General features: G+C 45.9%; 1 protein-coding gene across 9 annotated transcripts in view; it reads right to left on the bottom strand.

Moving 5' to 3' along the window:
* The window catches only part of RECQL5 (RecQ like helicase 5), a 129,894-nt gene that overhangs the window by 84,763 nt on the left and 26,183 nt on the right, over window positions 1-18,948 (bottom strand). For 8 of the 9 annotated variants that reach the window (XM_029600509.1, XM_029600506.1, XM_029600508.1 and 5 more), the window contains 4 exons: window positions 16,387-16,508; window positions 14,226-14,744; window positions 13,745-13,853; window positions 10,895-11,006 (listed from right to left, as the gene is read on the bottom strand). In XM_029600509.1, coding sequence (XP_029456369.1) covers window positions 10,895-11,006; window positions 13,745-13,853; window positions 14,226-14,744; window positions 16,387-16,508 — 862 coding nt within the window. The remainder of the gene's footprint in view (window positions 1-10,894; window positions 11,007-13,744; window positions 13,854-14,225; window positions 14,745-16,386; window positions 16,509-18,948) is intronic. The other variant, XM_029600511.1, reaches the window with a different exon arrangement.

The following is an 18,948-nucleotide window of genomic DNA, read 5'->3' as shown; positions in this document are numbered from 1 at the left end:
TCGCCTACCTTCTTGTTTTCTAGGTCCAAACGATTGATATGCCACAGAGATTGGTCTGAAGACTACTGGCCTTGAGCCAATTGGGTTTGACAGACCGCTCCCCAGCCGGTGAGACTGGTGTCCGTAGTGACGACTGTCCACTGTAGAGTTTCCAAGTCCACCCCTCGAAGTAGGTGGTGGAGCTGTAACCACCACTAGAGACTGGTGATGGTCGAATCCGAAAGGGGCAAAGGGGCCTGAAAAATCCTCCGAGACTGGCTTCCACCTGTACAACAAGGCCTGCTGTAAAGGACGCATATGTGCGAACGCCCACGGAACCAAGTCTATCGTTGAAGCCATAGAGCCCAGCACCTGAATATAGTCCCAGGCTGTAGGGATCCGAATGGGCAAGATGTGCCGAACCTGGTCCATGAGCTTGAGTGCTCGGTCCTCGCGGAGAAAAACTTTCCCCCGACAGATGTCGAAGTGTGCTCCTAAGAAATCCAGGACTTGAGACGGTGTGAGATTGCTCTTGGGTAAATTGACCACCCAACCAAGGGAGCTGAGGAGTGACACCACTTTACTGACTGCAATCTCGCAGTTTCTCGGACTTCGCTCGAATGAGCCAATCGTCCAGATAAGGATGGATGAGGACTCCCTCCTGTTATAGTGATGCCGCCACCACTACCATTACTTTGATGAACATGTGAGGAGCTGTAGCTAGGCCAAATGGGAGTGCTCGGAACTTGTAGTGTTGCACCAGAATCTTGAACCGCAGATACTTCTGGTGTTCCAGGCAGATCGGAATATGGAGATATGCCTCCATGAGATCTAGAGAGGCTAAGAACTCGCCGTTGCGAACTGCTGCTATGAAAGAGTGTAGGGTTTCCATCCGGAAATGAGGGACCTTGAGAACTTTGTTGACTGCCTTGAGGTCCAAGATTGGACAAAACAATTCTTCCTTCTTCGGAACGACGAAGTAAATGGAATACTGGCCTGACCCCCGCTCCCCTGGGGGAACAGGGATAATGGCTCAGAGGTGGAGTAACCTGTCGAGTTTTTGATGCACCACCTCTCGTTTCTGGGGACCACAAGGAGAAATTAAATACCAGTCCGGGAGAGGACGAGCAAATTCTAAATCATAGCCTTGTTCTATTACCTGAAGGACCCACCGATCTGAAGTAATCTTGACCCATTCCTCATAGTATAGGGACAGCCAACCTCCTATATTGAGCGTGGAGGAATGGGTCGGCTGCATCTCATTGGGGGGGTTTTGTAGCAGGGTTTTGAGGATTGGAATCTCGGAAGGGCCGATGTCCGCAAAAGGAACGAGACCATCCCTGAGATCTCATGGAGGGGTTTCATTGTAGCGCAGCGCGCGATCTATTGTATTTGCGCTGACCCCGAAAACAAGACCGTGAAGGAAAGAAAGACCTGGAAGGCTTGGGTCTATCCTCGGGCAGCTTATGAACCTTGTTTTCCCCCCAAAGATTTGATAAGCTACTCCACATTGTCACCAAACAGGAATTTACCCTTAAAAGGTAGAGTGCCCAACTGAGACTTGGAGGAGGAATCCGCCGCCCAATTGCGCAACCAGAGTAAGCGCCTGGCCGAGACTGCCGATACCATGGATCTGGCAGAACTCTGAGGAGATTGTACAGGGCATCTGCCCCATAAGCGACCGCAGCTTCCAGATGTTCCGCCTGTTCTGCCTCTGCAGACGGGAAGTCCTGGGTGCTGAGCATTTGCTAGTACCACCTAAGACTAGCCTGCTGCATGAGACTGCTACAGACTGACGCTCGAACGCCTGGCACCAAAACCTCAAAAATCTTTTTGAGATGGACCTCAAGTTTACGGTCCTGAAGATCTTTTAGAGCTGTTGCCCTCACTACTGGAATAGTGGTTCTTTTGGTGACCGCAGAGACTGAAGCATCTACCTTAGGAATTTTAAGGAGTTCGAGACACTGTTCAGGTAGGGGATAGAGCTTATCCATAGCTCTGCCCACTTTTAAACCGGCTTCTGAGGATTTCCACTCCCGGAGAAGAAGCTGCATCAACACTGGCGGAAACTGAAACGTGCGCGCGGGCGCATGAAGACCCGCCAAGACTGGGTCCATATTGCTAGCCCCAGGAATGGTCGCAGGGTCCTCGGGAGGGATATCTATGCCCAGCTCAGCTAAAACAAAGGTATCAGCGGATCCAGCTCTTCCCTTTGGAAGAGGCGAAATACCCGCGGGTCAACTCCGTCGACTGGCGGGCTAAGGAGCAGTGTATCCGGGTCAGGATCGGGATCTGGAAGCTGCTGTGGTGCGGGATCTGAGGGAATCGTGTCTGCTTGCACTGTTCCAACCCAATTAGTCCCTTAGGTATCAGGGATTTTGGGTGCTTGCACTGTAGAGGCCCTTGGAAGTTTTGCAGTGGGTGGCTCTGTGACAGAGTCCTCCTGCTGTTGTAGACTGACTACATAAGCCAGGTGCAAGATTAACTCAGGACCAATGGGATGCCCGCAGTCTGGTTAACACCACCCTTGCAAAGGCTGAATCCTCTTGGGCCTGTATGTCCAGGTGATAGAACCTGGAGAATGTGTGCAAGGAGGTACAGGTCTCTGCTCAGCAGATATCGATGGGAGACAGAAGTCTAGCTTCTGCCAATGAGACCACCTGAGCCCTAGTGGAACGAGCTTTAACCTGACAAGGTAGTGGCTTTCCTGCCTCCACAGAGGCTCCCGTGACCACCTCCTTAATCCAGCGAGTTATGGTAGCCTGTGAAGCTGGTTCGCCCCGCTTCCTTCCACCATGAAGGACAAACAGGCGGTCCGTCTTTCGGACTGGTTCTGAAACTTCCAGATACCACACCAAAAGTCTACTGACATTCAAATGGAGGAGGAGGTGGTATTCTTCCGCGTCCTTGTGCTTATTTAGGGATGGCAATGAAATGGACTGATTCAAATGAAACTCCAAGACTACCTTGGGCAAGAAGGATAGAATGATATGAAACTGTAACGCTCCTGGAGTCATCCAGAGGAACAGTTCCAGACACGGCAATGCCCTGCCAAAAATTCTAATACTAGTTTAAGATTCCACAAGGGAACCGGTCACCGTAGGGGTGGCTGGAGGCTCTTCACCCCTTTCAGAAAACAGGCCATTTTCGGATGAGCCAACAAGTGGGTTCTCTACACCTTGCCCCTGAAACAGGAGAGAGCCGCTACCTGGACCTTCAAGGAGTTAAGGGTCAAACCTTTATTCAAGACATCCTGCAAAAATTCCAGAATTAGTGGAATTTTGACCACCCAAGGTGGGACTTCATGTTCCTTACACCAGGCCTCAAATACTCTCTAGACCCGTACATATGCTAGGGAAGTAGAGAACTTCCAAGCGCAGAGTACGGTGGCCATTACTGCCGCAGAATATCCTCACTTCATCAGGCAAGCCCTCTCAAGGGCCAGACCATAAGACAGAATCGAGTTGAATCCTCATGAAGGACCAGGCAGTCCCTGCTGTAGCAGGTCCCTGTGCGGTGGGAGACACAGGGCGGTCTCCAAAAGGAGTCTCCGCATATCCGCATACCACAGATGCCTAGGCCAATCTAAAGCTACTAGTAGGATTAATCCCCTGTGGTGCTCGATTCTACAAATGACCCTGCCCAGCAGGAGCCACAGAGAGAAGGCGCATAGCAACTCTTCTTCTGGCCAGGTCTGTACAAGAGAGTCAATCCCCAAGGACCACTGATCTCTTCTGCGACTGAAGAATCAGGGAACCTTCGCGTAGGAAGATGCGGCCAGCAGGTCAATGGACGGGAGACCCCAGCGATCTACTATCAGCTGAAAGGCTTTGGCAGACAATGCCTGCTCTCATGGATCCAGACTCTCTCTGTTTAGAAAGTCTGCTCTGATGTCTTTTCATGCGATGTGGGAGACTGAGATCATCTATAGATGTATTTCTGCCCATTCCATAAGGAGCTCTCTCTCATGTGACACTAGCTGGTTTTTGGTTCCATGCTGGTGGTTGATGTAGGCTACTGTCGTTGCATTGTCCGACATACACGGACTGCTTGACCCTGGAAGTCTGTGGATGAATTGTAGACATGCCAATCTGAATGCCCGGGCTTCCAGGCGGTTGATATTCCAGGGGGCCTCTTCCTCAGTCCAACATCCCTGGGCTGTCAGTTCCTGACAGTGAGCTCCCCAGTGCCGGGGGCTTGCGTCTGTTGTGAGGACCAGTCATTTCTGAGAGAACTGGGGGGTTTACCCCTGCTCATATGAGCTTCCTGTAGTCACCATTTGAGGCGAGAGCATACTCTCATTGGTAAGTGGAGACAAATGGAATAGTCTTGAGATTGTGGGTTCCAAGATGACAGTAGTGAGCGTTGAAGTGGTCGCATGTGTGGCCTTGCCCACGGCACTACCTCCAGGGTTGCCACCATCAAAATGAGAATTTGGAGATAGCTCCACACCGTCTGGCATATCGTGCTCATCAACTTCCTTATCCACATGGTCGGAAGGAAGACCTTGCCCTGCTTAGTGTCAAACTGGACACCCAGATATTCCAAGGACTGAGAGGGCTTGAGACTGCTTTTGTCTGGGTTTATGACTCAACCGAGTTCCTGACCCAACCGAGTTCCTGAAGCAAGGAAGTCACCCTGTTGGTTACCTGTTGGACTTGGCCCAGATCAACCAGTTGTCCACGTATGGGTGCACCAGGATTCCCTCTTTTCTCAATGCTGCCGCTACAACCACCATAATCTTGGAAAATTAGCAACTTACTTGGAAAATAGTTCCAAAATTATTCCTTCTAGTTCATCAAGACCAAGAAGGAAGATTCTTTTGCGCTATCCTGGATCTCAAGAGATTCAACAGACATCTACGAGTCAATCGCTGCCGCATGGAAAAGTAGCTTAGCAAAGTCCAGGGAGGCCAACTCTCCCTGGGCTTCCTCACAGTGCTGACATAAGTTGGAATCCAGGTCAGACTATAAAGCCCTAATATGACAAGCAGCGCATATAGAAAGGTGCTTACGTTTCTTGGCTGCTGGAGCAACTGGCGGTGGTAACTGTGTATTCTGTCAGCTTGGGCTTAAAATTTTTATGCACACAGATTTTGGGTGCCTAGGCGGGACGCAGCAAGGCACACACACAGCACCTGTGCCTGGTTTTACCTGTATTCTGTGCTTAGTGGGTTGTACGCATGTGTACGCACGTGACATTATGCACAAAGCACATGCACAGAGCCAACACACTGTGCGTACCGACGTTCTATGGAGGGCAATATGGCACGCACAAAGACATGCGCAAGATGGCGCAGCTGCGGCCTACTACATGGTGTGCCGACCAAGCCTAAAGCGGGGCCTAGCCCATCATTGGGGGGAGGGCGGCCGCTCAACCTGCTTGGAAGCCCACTTCCCCTTACCCCAACGGGATCAGGAACATCGATACAGCAAGCCGAGCTAGGAGACCAGAGAAAATCTTACCAAAATCCCTCCAAATGTCTCTGAATCGAGAGGTAATCTTCTCTCTTTTCTTTATTTTTACTTCCCTGGGTTCAGCGCTTACCAGCTGAGTACAGAGACGGTCTCCAGCTCCAGGGGAAGAGGGCTTTGGCTGTCACCGCCACGCTCGGCTTCCTGCACCCGCTGCCTTTCAGATGCTTAAGCAGCAAAGCCCATGCCAGGAACCGGCTACCAGACCAAGGCACACCTCTGAGGGATCTCGGAAATTGCCTCAGGAATTCTCAACTGGGGGAGGGACCTTTAGGTATCACCACAGGAAAGCGGGACTCAATTTGTTTTGCCAATTTAAATGTAGAATTTCTCCTTCCAAAAAGTACAGCAATCCCCATAGGGAGAGGTACATCCATCATCTGCTAGAGACTGAGAAATACTGAAGGACTGAGTTTATTACAGGGGTATATCTAGGGTGATGACAGCTTTGAAATCTGATTCTGTCTCTATTTGCTGGAAGGGGAGCATAAACCATTGGTTGAGTCCATCTGGCTACATGCTAGGAACACTAGGGATTATTAGGAAAGAAATGGAGAATAAAACAGAGAATATCATAATGCCTCTGTATCGTTCCTAGGTATGACCTCATTTTGAGTATTGTGTGCAGTTCTGGTCACCACATCTCAAAAAAGATATAGCAGAATTAGAAGAGGTACAGAGAAGGGAGACCAAAATGATAAAGGCGATGGAACAATTTCCTTATGAAGAAAGGCTAAAGAGGTTAGGACTCTTCAGCTTGGAGAAGAGAGAGCTGAGGGGGAATATGCTAGAGCAGTGGTCCCCAACCTTTTTTGCACCAGGGACCGGCTTCAAGCAAGACCATTTTTCCATGGCCCGGCAGGGCGGGGTGGGGCAGGGGCATGGAGGGGGTTAGATTTTAGTGCATACTTATCATTTAATTATGACATTTATAATGTGAATGTGACTCAACTCACCATAGGTTCTCACATGCATGACACACTGACCCATGATCGTCACGGGGCTAGATGTAAAAGTAGAGTTTGCAACCACGGGAACCCCCCTGACCCACAATAATGGATGTAAAGCAGAATTATGACATTCCCCATACAACTCACCCTACAAAAAATATATTCTGGTTCTGGTGTCATCTCACTAACAGCAACTCAAACTCCTTCTACTTCCAGGCTCAACAGCCCTACTTATGAAAAGACAGCAGTTTACCACCAATGCATGTCCTCTTGAGAAAACACAACAAATAAGACCGATACAAACGCTTACATGCTAGTAAAATATCTCGGTAACAGACACAGAACCGACCTAACATACTCCCAGGATCCGTAGTAATGCACATAAACTAATCCGCACACAGTTACACCTGTATTACGGAATACACTCAAACAGGAGCAACCCTATCTATGAAAAGGCAACTCTACAAATATTAAATCAGGTCCTAAAAACCAATACACCTCTTATTAGGAAAACAGAACTAGCAAGCAGCTATAGATCCCCACTCAGAAATAATTGTAAAACTATACTAATAAGCAGAATAAATGTTTCAAAACAGCTATGAACAGAATAACATCCAACAATTAAAAACTCATAAAAACTATTAAACATGCTCCAAACACCAATAAAATATTTCAAAAAAGCAGACATCACACAATTAAAATGGCAGTCAAGAAAAATAAACTTAAAAAGCCACCTTTACTTACCTCCTCCAGCAGCTCTCCTACTCCCCTTCCCTGCAGGCCGTGGCACACACCAGAAGCAGCAGTAGAAGCTAAGCTCTATACTTATGGTCCTCTTCCTTAGTGCCCATGTCTCTCACACACACCCCATACCAGTCATGCCCCCATGACCAGTTTCTATCTCTCACACACCAATCATCTCCCAGTCTTTGGCACACGCACACCAGTCACCTTCATCAATAGTTTCTCTCATGCCATACACACACACACGCTTCCCACTCCCATGTTCTACTTACATATATGGGCTTCTCACTCTCATAATCACTTTCTCTGTCTCTCTCAAACACACACACTCACATGTTCTCTTTCAGATATACAGGCTTCTCACTCCCATGCTGTGTCTCACACACACCCAGGTTTCTCACTCCCATGCTCACTCTCTTCACATGCACAGGCTTCTCATTCCCATAATCACTTTCTCTCTGTTACACACACACCAGTCTCTCTCATTTCCATGCTCACTCTCCACATGCTTCTCATTCCCTGAATCACATTCTCTCACATTCACACACACCAGTCACCTTACCAACCAGTCTCTCTCTCATATGCATGCACACTCACCCAGGTTTCTCACTCCCATGCTTTCTTTCACCCCCCCCCCCAACACCAGGCTTCTTACGCCCATGCTTTCCCACATACCCAGACTTCTCACTTCCATGCTTTTTCTCTCACACACACACACACATCAGTCATCTTCCATGCTTTTTCTCTCACATACACACACATCAGCTCTCTGACCAGTCAATCACACACTGGCTGGCTGGCTGCTTCTCTCTCTTTCTTTCTCTCACTCACTTCCTCTCCCCCCCAAGCACAAATGGGAGCAGCAGCAGTCCCCGCAGGCCAAGAAAGAAGAATCCCATCGGCCGCGGGAGGCTCATGCTGCTGACTCCTTTCCCAATTACCGGCTGCTTCGATTACACGGGGGCCAATGCTGCTGCTGCCGCTATTTTTCCACGCGGCACGGCTCTTTCTCCTTCCCGCGCATCACTTCCTGTTCCGGGTCACGGGGGGGGGGGGCAGGCGCGGGAAGAAGAAAAGGCCAGCCACGGGTGCCACAGCTTCCTCTAACACCGCTGCCGTTCCCGCTGGGCTTGAACGTGCTGATAGCCCGGCGGCAACGGCAACAGGGAAGAAAGAGCAGCGGGAGAGACTGGGAGCACGCTACACACCTGCCGGTGCTTGGCGGCGGTGCCGCGGACCGGCAAAAATCCCCAACGGCCGGGGCGTTAGGGAACCCTGTGCTAGAGGTCTATAAAATAATGAGTGTAATGGAACGAGTAAATGTTAATCAATTGTTTACTTTTTTGAAAAGTACAAAGACCAGGGGACACACAATGAAGCTGATAGGTAATACATTTAAAACTAATAAGAGAAAATATTTTTTTACACAATGCATAATTAAGCATTTGTTGCCAGAGGATGTGGTGAAAGCTATTCATGTAGCTGCATTTAAAAAAGGTTTGGACAAGTTCCTGGAGGAAAGGTCCTTAAAACATCATTAAAGTAGAGTTGCAGAAATCCACTGCTTATACTTGGGATAAGCAGCTTGGGAATCTATTTACCCCTTGGGATCCTGCCAGGTCGGCCACCGTTGGAAACAGAATACTGTGTGCTTGATGCACCTTCGGCAAATCATATGTGACCTGTGTAAAGGGGTAGGTCCGAGGCCAGGTGAGAACTCTCTCACAAATACACATACCCCAAATTAAAGCCATGTGGCTGCCCTTGTCTCAGGGTAAGCAGCTCCAATACTATCTGTTTTTTATGCTTCCTCTAAAGGCTGGGGGGACCATAAACAATCCATGCAACTATTGGCTCTGTTCTGTTTCCTCAGAGGAGCCAGAACTGATATACACTGCTGGCTCTACTCAGCTTTCTTGGATTCCAGTAAAAAAAAAAAAAAAAGGTGGCAGAATGTAGTTCTGGATTGTTCTGCTAGAAATTAAGCCCTCAGTAATGGACACAAAAAGGGGATGAATTAGTACAAGCCTGAAAGTTGTTAGTCATAATGCCATTCATCAAAGCCAGGGCTGAAGCCTTGACAATTGGAACTACTGCTCACAAGTTTCTAAATTTTGCCATTCAAACCCTTTTTTTTTTGTTTTGAGTCTGTTCTTTGCTCTGCAGTGTTTGCTTCCCTTCCCCTTCTGTTCCCTGAATAAAAGAGATGTGTGGGAGGGGGAACAAGAGGGTAGGGGCTGTATTAAGGAGCAGAGGGGCCGACGCAATACAGGTCGCTCAGCCGAGCACACTGTATAACCCACATTCGGACGTGGGTTAAATAGGCGCTAATCCACCCCCTAATGCAATAGGGGGATTAGCGCCTATTTAACCAGTGTCCAACGCGGAGTGAATGCAATAGCGCTCATCACATGCAAATGCATGTGAATGAAGCTATTACCCATTCACTCCGCATTCAAAAAAAAAAATGTGTGCGTCTCAGATATTAACGCCTGCCTGGAGCAGGCATGGAGCAGGCATTAATAGCTGAGCACAGGTAAAAAGTACAGAAAAGCAGAAAAAAAACCTGCTTTTCTGTACTTCTTTTTTTTTTCCTACTTAAAAAAAACCCAAACCTCGCAGACCGCCGAGGTATGAAGACAGATACCAATAAACCCGGTGGTTTTCATAATCGAGTTTACCGGCGACGTTCTTCATAACCGGCAGCCGCGGCGGGGTCGCGTTAGCAAGGAAGCACTAAGGTCGCGCAAGTGACCCTAGCGCCTCCTTGCTAGCGCGACCCCCTAATTCGAATATAGCATGGTGCCCCCCTTGCGGGTGCCATGGCGCGTTAAGAAAGCGGGCGCTGACTTTTCAGCGCCCGCTTTCCGTGCTTTTTATTGCATCAGCCCCAGAGTGTGTGTGCACTCTTCCCTGTGCTCTCCAGGCTCAGCCCCTCTCTTTCTCCTTCCTGTAGGCTGCCTGGAGGGGAGGGGCTGGAGCAGAACACTCACATCCCTGCTGCTCTGCCTTTTGAGCCTGAAAAGAAGCGCAGGAACTGCGTTCCAGGCCATTCTCTCACAAATTAAGCCCTGATTCTGAATTTTCAAAGGAGTTACGTACATAAATGCATTTTATCCATGCAAGTGGATTTTTGAAAATGGCTACAATATATGCCATTGAATTGCCAATAATTTTTACCTGCATTAAGTGCACTCAACGAGGGTGAATGGCTTTAGAAAATTGCTAGTTAATATGTTACATTTAGACATGTAAAACCCAGTTTTAAGTGTGCAAATGCTTTTGAAAAATCAAGCCCGTAAGTGCATCCACAATCCATTTCCATCACTTAAACGACGGTTGTCAGAGATTCTTCCAAAAGCGATAGATATAATTTGTACCTGGTGTTATTGTATTTATTTGATTTATATTCTGCCTTTCAGGCACTTCAAAACGGATTGCATTCAGGTACTGTAGGAATTTCCCTGTCCCCAATCTAAGATTTGTGCCCGAGGTAATGGAGGTTGAAGAGACAAGGAGCAGCACCGGGGGGTTTGAACTCTGGCTGCTCTGGCTCATGGCCTACTGCTCTAACCACCAGGCTACTCCTCCACTACTGATCACAAAATGACGATACAGCTCCTCAACTTATTTGTACACGAGGGGGAAGAGTTACGTGTACTAGATTGTACTGTCATCAAAAAGTCACCAATGGATAAAGTCTAAGCTAGACAAAAGTTCCAGAGAGATTTTAAGCAAGTCACATACCTTACATTGGCTTTATCAACTCCCATCCCAAAACTGATGGTGGCCACAATAACAGGGACTGTTTCCTCCATCCACTCATTCTGGATCGTTGTTCTCTCTACTGCCTTTAGCCCTTAAGGAGGGAAAGCACAATTTATATTGTAAAATAAAACCCCTAATCCTGCCTCCTCCCATCTTTTTTTCATCTGGATTGCATGATGAACACATCTAACATGGATACTATTAATCCCCACAAGTGCTTGGTCCTCCTAACCTAAGGGGGGAGAAGTAAACAAAAAACGCTGACAATAGATTCCAATAAATAATAAATTCTCTGTTTCGTTGCATAGGTCATAGTTTTGCAGTACTCATGAGTTCAGAGACACACTGTATTTTAGAGAGTTGACCAAATTTTCTCCATAATTTAATGTCAAATCAGTGAAAGATTTTATTGAGATGCGTTATCCCAGTAGAAATGTAGCTAGATAGTGTTTTTTCTTTCTTCCTTTCCACCATGAATAAAGGATACAAAAAAAAAAAAGAACAGAGGATAGATCATTATGCATCCTTTGTTCTGGCTGCAAAACCTCTTTTTAAAAATGTTGTCAGACAGGTTTGCGGCAGGTTTAATATTCATGCTGAAGATAAACCAGGGTGGTGCCACCAAAGCTTTCTAATGGTGAACAGAGCAACAGCGAGCATACTTCCTTCAGCCTACAATAGTGGGAATGGCAACAAAGAAGATTTCAAAAGATCATAGGCTTTGCCTTGGAAGCAAAGCAGAAACCAGAAAGAAAAGCATTCAATATTTTGGGAATTTTTTTTTTCTAACAGCTCATTCTACATAAATATTGAATGAAAGGCTAGCCAGTTGGCTCTGTGGTTAGTGGTCTGTTGTGGCATTTTAGTGGCTTATTGGCACAGACTGATATGGCAATGTCCGAAAAGAATCACTTTTATTGACTGTTGAAAATGCAGGCCGATTTATGTAACATGATTTTGGAAAAACGTGAGAAAGAAGGCTATAGGCGATAGCTTCGTTGTGACATCCATAAACAAAGCCACTGGGTTTTGCAGAGGGGAATTCAAGGAAAGCTTGAAATTGAATTTTGCAATTTTTAGACTGCCATTCCAACCCAGTGCTCAAGCTGGAAACACAAAATACCAAACTTTAAAGTGGCCCTCCAGTGAAAGAAATAACTGGAAAAGCACAACTCAGAAAGGCTCATCAGAAGTTGGCATCGGGCAATAGGATGTCACTATCTAAGGATGCAAGCACCCAAAAAAAAAAAAAATAGTAATCACCCCCAAGTCCTAAAGCAGATACGTCCAAACTCTGACCCATGGGCATCCTTCATCTAACCTGCGGAAGGGCTCGAATCTCACCCACGGCAGCAACATCATTTTCCCCAGCCCACAAGAGGAAGTGACGCCTGAAGACTGGTGAAAATGATATCCTTTTTCACTCTTCAAACTAGAGTTCTTTAGGATCCTTCCCACCTCTGCACCTGACAGACATGAGCCACCAATGTGGTACTCAGGCCAAAATGTTTACATACCCCGTCTTCAAGCATTTCTATTGCACAGTAACTGTGTACAAAAAATGTCTTTTTATTTCTTAATATGTATTAATTGCCCATCCTAAGGCTCAAAGCAATGTACATCATAATTAAGGGCAAATCAAAACACCATAAAATACAAAATAACTTATAAATACTACACAAAAGAATCCCTCTCTCTTAAAATAAAATATAAAATAAAAAGATATACCGTATATACATTAAATGTCCTCAAACCACAATAATTAAGACATAAAAGTTAAAAGCTACAACTATAAAAACAATCCTTGCAATACATCAACCATCCCTACAAAGCATCATCACTGAAATTTAAAATCTGATTAAAAGTTATGAGCAGAAAGAGAGACAAGTCTGAGGACCCCTTACCAAAAATTATTTATACTTTTAGGATACAGAAAAGTTAAATGCCTTCTTAAATAAGTTTTTAAAAGCCATCTAAACTGAAGATAATTTTCTTCTAATCTCAGCTCCTTAGGAGAAGAGATCCACACAAGTAAAAACCTGCAATCTAGTTGTTGCTAATTTATATTCTCTAAAAGACAGAATAAAAAACTGAAGGTCTTTCCCTGAATGCAGAAAACATCCGTGGGACGTATTTCTGAATTGTATCTATCATATATTCAGGACCCTGACCATGCATGACTTTAAAAGTGTGGAAAATAACACTGTGTAGACCAGGGGTGGCGAACTCTGGTCCTTGAAAGCCACAAACAGTCCAGGTTTTCAGGATATCCACAATGAATATGCAGGAGATAGATTTGCATACGAAGGAGGCAGTGCATGCAATTTTCTCTCCTGCATATTCATTGTGGATATCCTGAACACCTGACCTGTTTGTGGCTCTCGAGGACTGGCGTTGGCCACCCCTGGTGTAGACAGATGCTTTGTGAAGGCAAACAGTATAACAGAATTTAAAAAAAATGACTAGGTAAATAAACGGAAAATTGATCAGTCATAGACTATTTAACATAACAGTCAAGGGATATCATCCTAGGTTCAATGCATCCCTAAATCATGTCTGGAAGGATGTGACAGGGAATGGACATCTCTTCTCTTGCCCCTACCTTTTATCCACTTCCTTTAAGAACCAGCCACTGTCAGACAGGATACTGATCTAGATGGACCTTGGGTCAGACCCAGTTTGACAATGCTTACATTCTTAAGCCTTATGTCATACCCCAGCCTCATGCAGGCAAGATGGCAGTCTCACGTTACAAAGTGACTTTTCTCTCTGCAGTACCACTTCAAGGCATGATGTTGTCATGCGATGTAGATTTTATAGTCATCATACCTGCATGGTAGGCCTTGGCTTTGATCCCTCTATGGGACAGCTGAGTGGCAACCTCCTGACAGGCATCTCTTGTCCTGCAGTAAATGATGCCACAGCCACCACTGTAACTCTGTAATAAAAACAAGCATAAATTATGTTAAGTACAAAATGATCAACCATATGGTACCAGACTGCTTGCCACATGCTAAAGGTTGACACAGAGAACTTTATAATTAGAAGGGGGTATAATAAACTAAAATTAAGATGCTAAAAAAGCTTTTTACAATTCCTCTGCTTTACTACTTCTGCCTTTAAACATAGACTGAGTGGGTCTCCTCTGCTTGGTTATCTGAAACATGAGCAGACAATGCAGGAACTGAAGAGTCACAGCAGGGGTTATGTCAAAATACCACCGTCAGAATGATACCATTTCCAGACACATTAGTAGTACATTTCATAACAGTTACAAAAGGTAACTCTTTCCCTCAAGACATAAACCTACCCCCGTGGGTTTCTTCTCGCCCAACGCCTTTAGACAAAAATCCTTAAGGTTTTCATAGGGGTCACTCAACAGATCTTTCAATTGTACATCGTAGAAGAGGTTGGACCTGAAGCACGGAGTCTTAAACATGGCAACGGGCTGCTTCAGCTTCAGAGACACTAGGATGTCATCCTGCACCTGCTTGGTGGCCGTAGCAGTGAGCGCAATGCACGGGGCTTGGGGAACGCGGCAGCGCAGAGACCCCAAACGCAAGTAATCGGGTCGAAAGTCATGGCCCCACTGAGAAACACAGTGGGCTTCATCTACAATCAGGTAGGACAGGAGGTTTCGGGACAGCAGGGAGCCGAGGATGGGCTGGAAGGAAACCGAGGCAGCCATCTCTGGAGTGATGTACAGGAGCTTGATCTGTGGCTTCTCGCTCTCCAGGTCTTCTAGGATTTTCTTGCGCTCTTGGGTGGCAAGCTTGGAGTTCAGGGAGCAGGCTTTGATCTTCAGTGCTAAAAGGTGATCCACTTGGTCCTGTAAGAAGAAAAAAAGCAGTGGAAGCTCAAGGTATTGGTTCAGCAAAGGTTATATGCTGCAAAATAGTTCCCAGTCCTCTGTGCAATAAAAAAAACACGCAATTAAAAAATGACAGACGTCATCTACAACAGAAATGGACAGGAATGACAGGCTCTACTGAGGCTGGGCTATTCCATCCATCTGCTTGCCTTTGCTGAACAAGGAAACATTAAAGCTTTTGCAGGTTTCCAAGCAGTCCCAAGTTGTTCAAAAAAGAGCCAACTTTACCAGTAAAGCTCCACTGTTTTTGAAATCGTAGAAGTAGAATATTTGAATAGTTAAAATGCTAAACGCTTAAGTACCCTAGGAAGCAGGTTGGGAAATAAGTCGGGGGCAGAGAAACGGCGGGTTATTTGGCTAAGCAGTTATCCAACTAAATCTTAGCTGGATAAGTCAGGGGAGGTCCAAGGCAGAGCAAAGTTATCTGGCTAACTTAGCTGGATAATGCCGATGCTCGGTGTTATCCGGCTAAGTCAGAGCAGTGCTAAAGATAGCTGGATAGAAAAATATATTCAACTAACATTCGGACAGCCAATGCACCACTGAGTAAATGGCAGAAGTTAGCTGGAAAGCTTATCTGGCTAATTTAGCCAGACTCCTGCAGCTGAATATTGACCCATAATTTCTTATTCCTTATGACTCCCTACTTTTCCCTTCTGTAGTCACTCATATAGTTAGGGATGACTGAAGATTTTCAAAATCCACTCTTTGAACAGTTAAGTCTGGGACTCAAATGTGGACCGCTTAGAATCGGTGCACCTTGCGCGCGCCGAGCCCAAGGGGAGACCCGATGGCTTTCCCCGTTCCATCCAAGGCTACTCTGAAATCGAAGCGGCCTTGGAGGGAACTTTTTTTTTCGATCCCCACCACCTTTCCTTCCCTTCCCCTATCTAACCCACCCCCCAGCCCTAACTAAATCCCCCCCCAAACCTTTTTTTCAGGAGTGATGCCCAAGGTAGGCGTAACTTGCGGGCGCCGGCCAGTTGCCGGAGCACTCGGGACTGCCCCCCGGACCGCCGCCACACCCCTGGCCCCGCCCCGGACCATACGCGCGTCCCAGGGCTTGTGCGCGCCGTCAAGCCTATGCAAAATAGGCTCAGCGCGCGCAGGGGTAGGTTTTCAGGGGTTACGCGCGTAAACCTTTCAAAATCTACCCCTATATGTTTATCATGTACTATATTGCTCTACTGCACAGAATTTTGGGCTGAACGATCAGTCTCATTATACTCGTGATACAGTCCTCCTGCCCAAATTTCCACATGGTAACGCTTTTGCAGAAAATGTTGCTGCATATGTTATCTATAAACTAATAGCACTGATCATTGAAACTTTTGTTTTATTTTAGCAAGAATAGCACATCTTTTTCCTGAAAAATATTAAAATAAATAGAATAAAAATGCAAAAAAAATCCTAGAAAATTCTACAAAATTAGCTTGATTGTTCAAACAAATTTTCCCTCTCCCTGTTACCTGAATCTGCATGAGTAGAATTTAAGGAAATGATGCAAAGATATGAGCACAACAAAAGACAAAATAATGAGAGAAAAGAACGCTTGAGCCTCAGCCCGATGCCCAGCCCCACTTCCAATATAAGAGGTTACCTGGATGAGGGCAATGAGGGGTGAAATGACAATAGTGATGCCCACTGCCAGAACTGCAGGAAGCTGGTAGCATAAGGATTTCCCTGCCCCTGTGGGCATACATATAAAAATATCCTTCTCACCTGCAAAAACAGCAAAACAAAGGTCAGGGACAAGAAAGGAAAAAACAAAAAAAACAGTTGCCAGAGAATCTTTCCATGTGAAGGTGATGAAGACAAGGATATTATCAGAATTCAAGAGCACATAGGACAAACACAGAGGATCTCGGAGGGAGAGGAATGGGACTACAAAGCTGAGCAGATGTGGATGGGTCGTATGGTCTTTATCTACCGGCATGTTCTATGGACTAGATTCATCAAACTATCGCATGCGATAGGAAGAGGGTACGAAGGACATCAAATCTTCACAAGAGTGCACTGTTCTGTTCGTACGTCTCACTCTGCAGGTCAAAGTGGCCCCTAACCCCGACACTACTACATAAACCTCACCTCAAGTTACTAGGTGGGCCTCCTATAGAGATATAAATACCTAACTACTAGAAGGGCCTTATAGCTAGGCGCGCTCTCTCTCTCTCTCATCACAAAGTGCGATATGGCCGTATCGCACAGCTTAACACCAATGAAAAAGGTGTAGTTATTTCTGGTGTTAAAACTGTGCGATATGGTTTTGCAAATTGCGAAGCCAGCCCACTTTGACAGAAACCCACCCCAAACTCCTCCCCCTTTCCCAAATTAGCATCGCACCATGTGTTATGGTGCTTTTCACACGCGTGCGAAAAGGCCATAATGCGAGTTGGAAAATAACCTCCTAGGTTTCATCGAAGATTTTGAGAATTTTTTTTTTTTTTTTTTTAAATGAACATTTTGGTATTCTGCCATGCCTGCAATTATTCCACCCTGGAAGCACTGCACACTTTCCAAGGAATAAATGAAACAAAAGAATCTGAAGATGTGGCACAGGGAAGAATCTTAGCATTGCTTCTGAGATAACTAGTAAATGTTTATCTACAACAGGTTTCCACAAGTGCACTAGCCGTAGTCCCTAGCAGGGGAGAAAAAGTATTTAGAAAACATGCCATTTAAAATTTTTAGGGGCCAAGGAAATGTATTTATTGCTTTTATTCCTTGCAGCTATTTTGCTCTTTATTTATTTATTGCGGGTTTTTTTGTTTTTGTTTTTACTTTTGTTTATTTTCCTTTGTTGTTACCAAAGGAAGTGGAACTGTAGAGGTGGGGGGGGGGGGGGGGGGTTGGGTCAGGGGAAAGGAGGGAAAATGGTGGTAGCGGGCTGGGCGTGAACTCTCCTAAACACACACTCTCTCACAAACACATACAGTATATGCGAAAACATTTTTCCTCATACGTATTCCAGTAATCCTTCATCCCAATCTTACTCCAGTGCTCAACCCCAAGCCATTCTTCACCTATCAGAGCTCAATAAGCACTGGTGGGTGAAGGATAACTGGGAGTATAACACTATTGAGGGATGAAGATGGTGGGTCATTAAGGTAAGGAGAAGGGTAGAGAGAATGGGACCTTTTCACTCTACCTTCCTCCTTTTTGCTCTGCTGCTCCTAATTCTCCATACCAAGCCTCCCCCCCCCCCCCCAACTCTTCTCCATGATACCTCCAATGGTCCTCATCTCCCCCCACGGCCCTAGAGCCCCTTACCCCCAATCCCTGGTTGTCCTTGTGAGGAAATTGTTTTATTGTATCTCTCTGTTTAATATAGTCCAATTTAGCTTATGTAGTTTAGAGAGCAGAATAGACAAAAGGTATTTGATTGCGTAAATAGAAGCTACTATTTTAGATTACAAAGAGAATAAAAGGTATGTAACAAACTTACTCAAAGCTATACTGTTAGACTTTTGGCCTCCATGGACAAGATAAAGGTTAATTATATTTGGTAGAAAACAGATATAATGATGTGTGATCCTTTCTGATCAGTAACAAAATGTGCTGTGCTTGTAGATAAAATAAAATTGGTTCTTACCTGATAATTTTTGTTCCTGTAGCACCACGGATCAGTCCAGACTCCTGGGTTTTGCCTCCCCCCTCCAGCAGATGGAGACAGAGAAAGTTTTGACAGACTCTGCCTTATATTCCAAGGTGCCACCCACAGTCTGTCAGTATTACTCAGTGTCAAAGCAGAATGGTTCAAAACCAAACTAACTATATACAGAAACCGTAAACTCGAATGGATCACTAACCCCAACTGTGAACCAAACCCATTAAATAGGGTAGACAAGATTGATCTGCAGACCAGAAAAGAACAAATGCTGAAGGAGCGGACACTCCATTACCTCTATGCACCACGTGGGTGGGACTCTGGACTGATCCGTGGTACAACAGGAACGAAAATTATCAGGTAAGAACCAATTTTCTTTTCCCTTACATACCCGGATCAGTCTAGACTCCTGGGATGTACCAGAGCGGCCCACTCTCAGCACACCTTCTCCAAATCCGCTCGCATCCGGAGCCTGGACATCCAGCCTGTAATGCCTTGCAAAAGTATGTAAGGATTTCCATGTAGCTGCTCTGCAAATCTCCTGCGGCGAAACCT

This window comes from Rhinatrema bivittatum, chromosome 4 (assembly GCF_901001135.1).
Source record: "Rhinatrema bivittatum chromosome 4, aRhiBiv1.1, whole genome shotgun sequence".
NCBI classification, from domain to species: Eukaryota; Metazoa; Chordata; class Amphibia; order Gymnophiona; family Rhinatrematidae; genus Rhinatrema; species Rhinatrema bivittatum.
The sequence above is the reverse complement of the archived record's forward strand: the minus strand, read 5'-3'. Positions and strand labels throughout refer to the sequence as shown.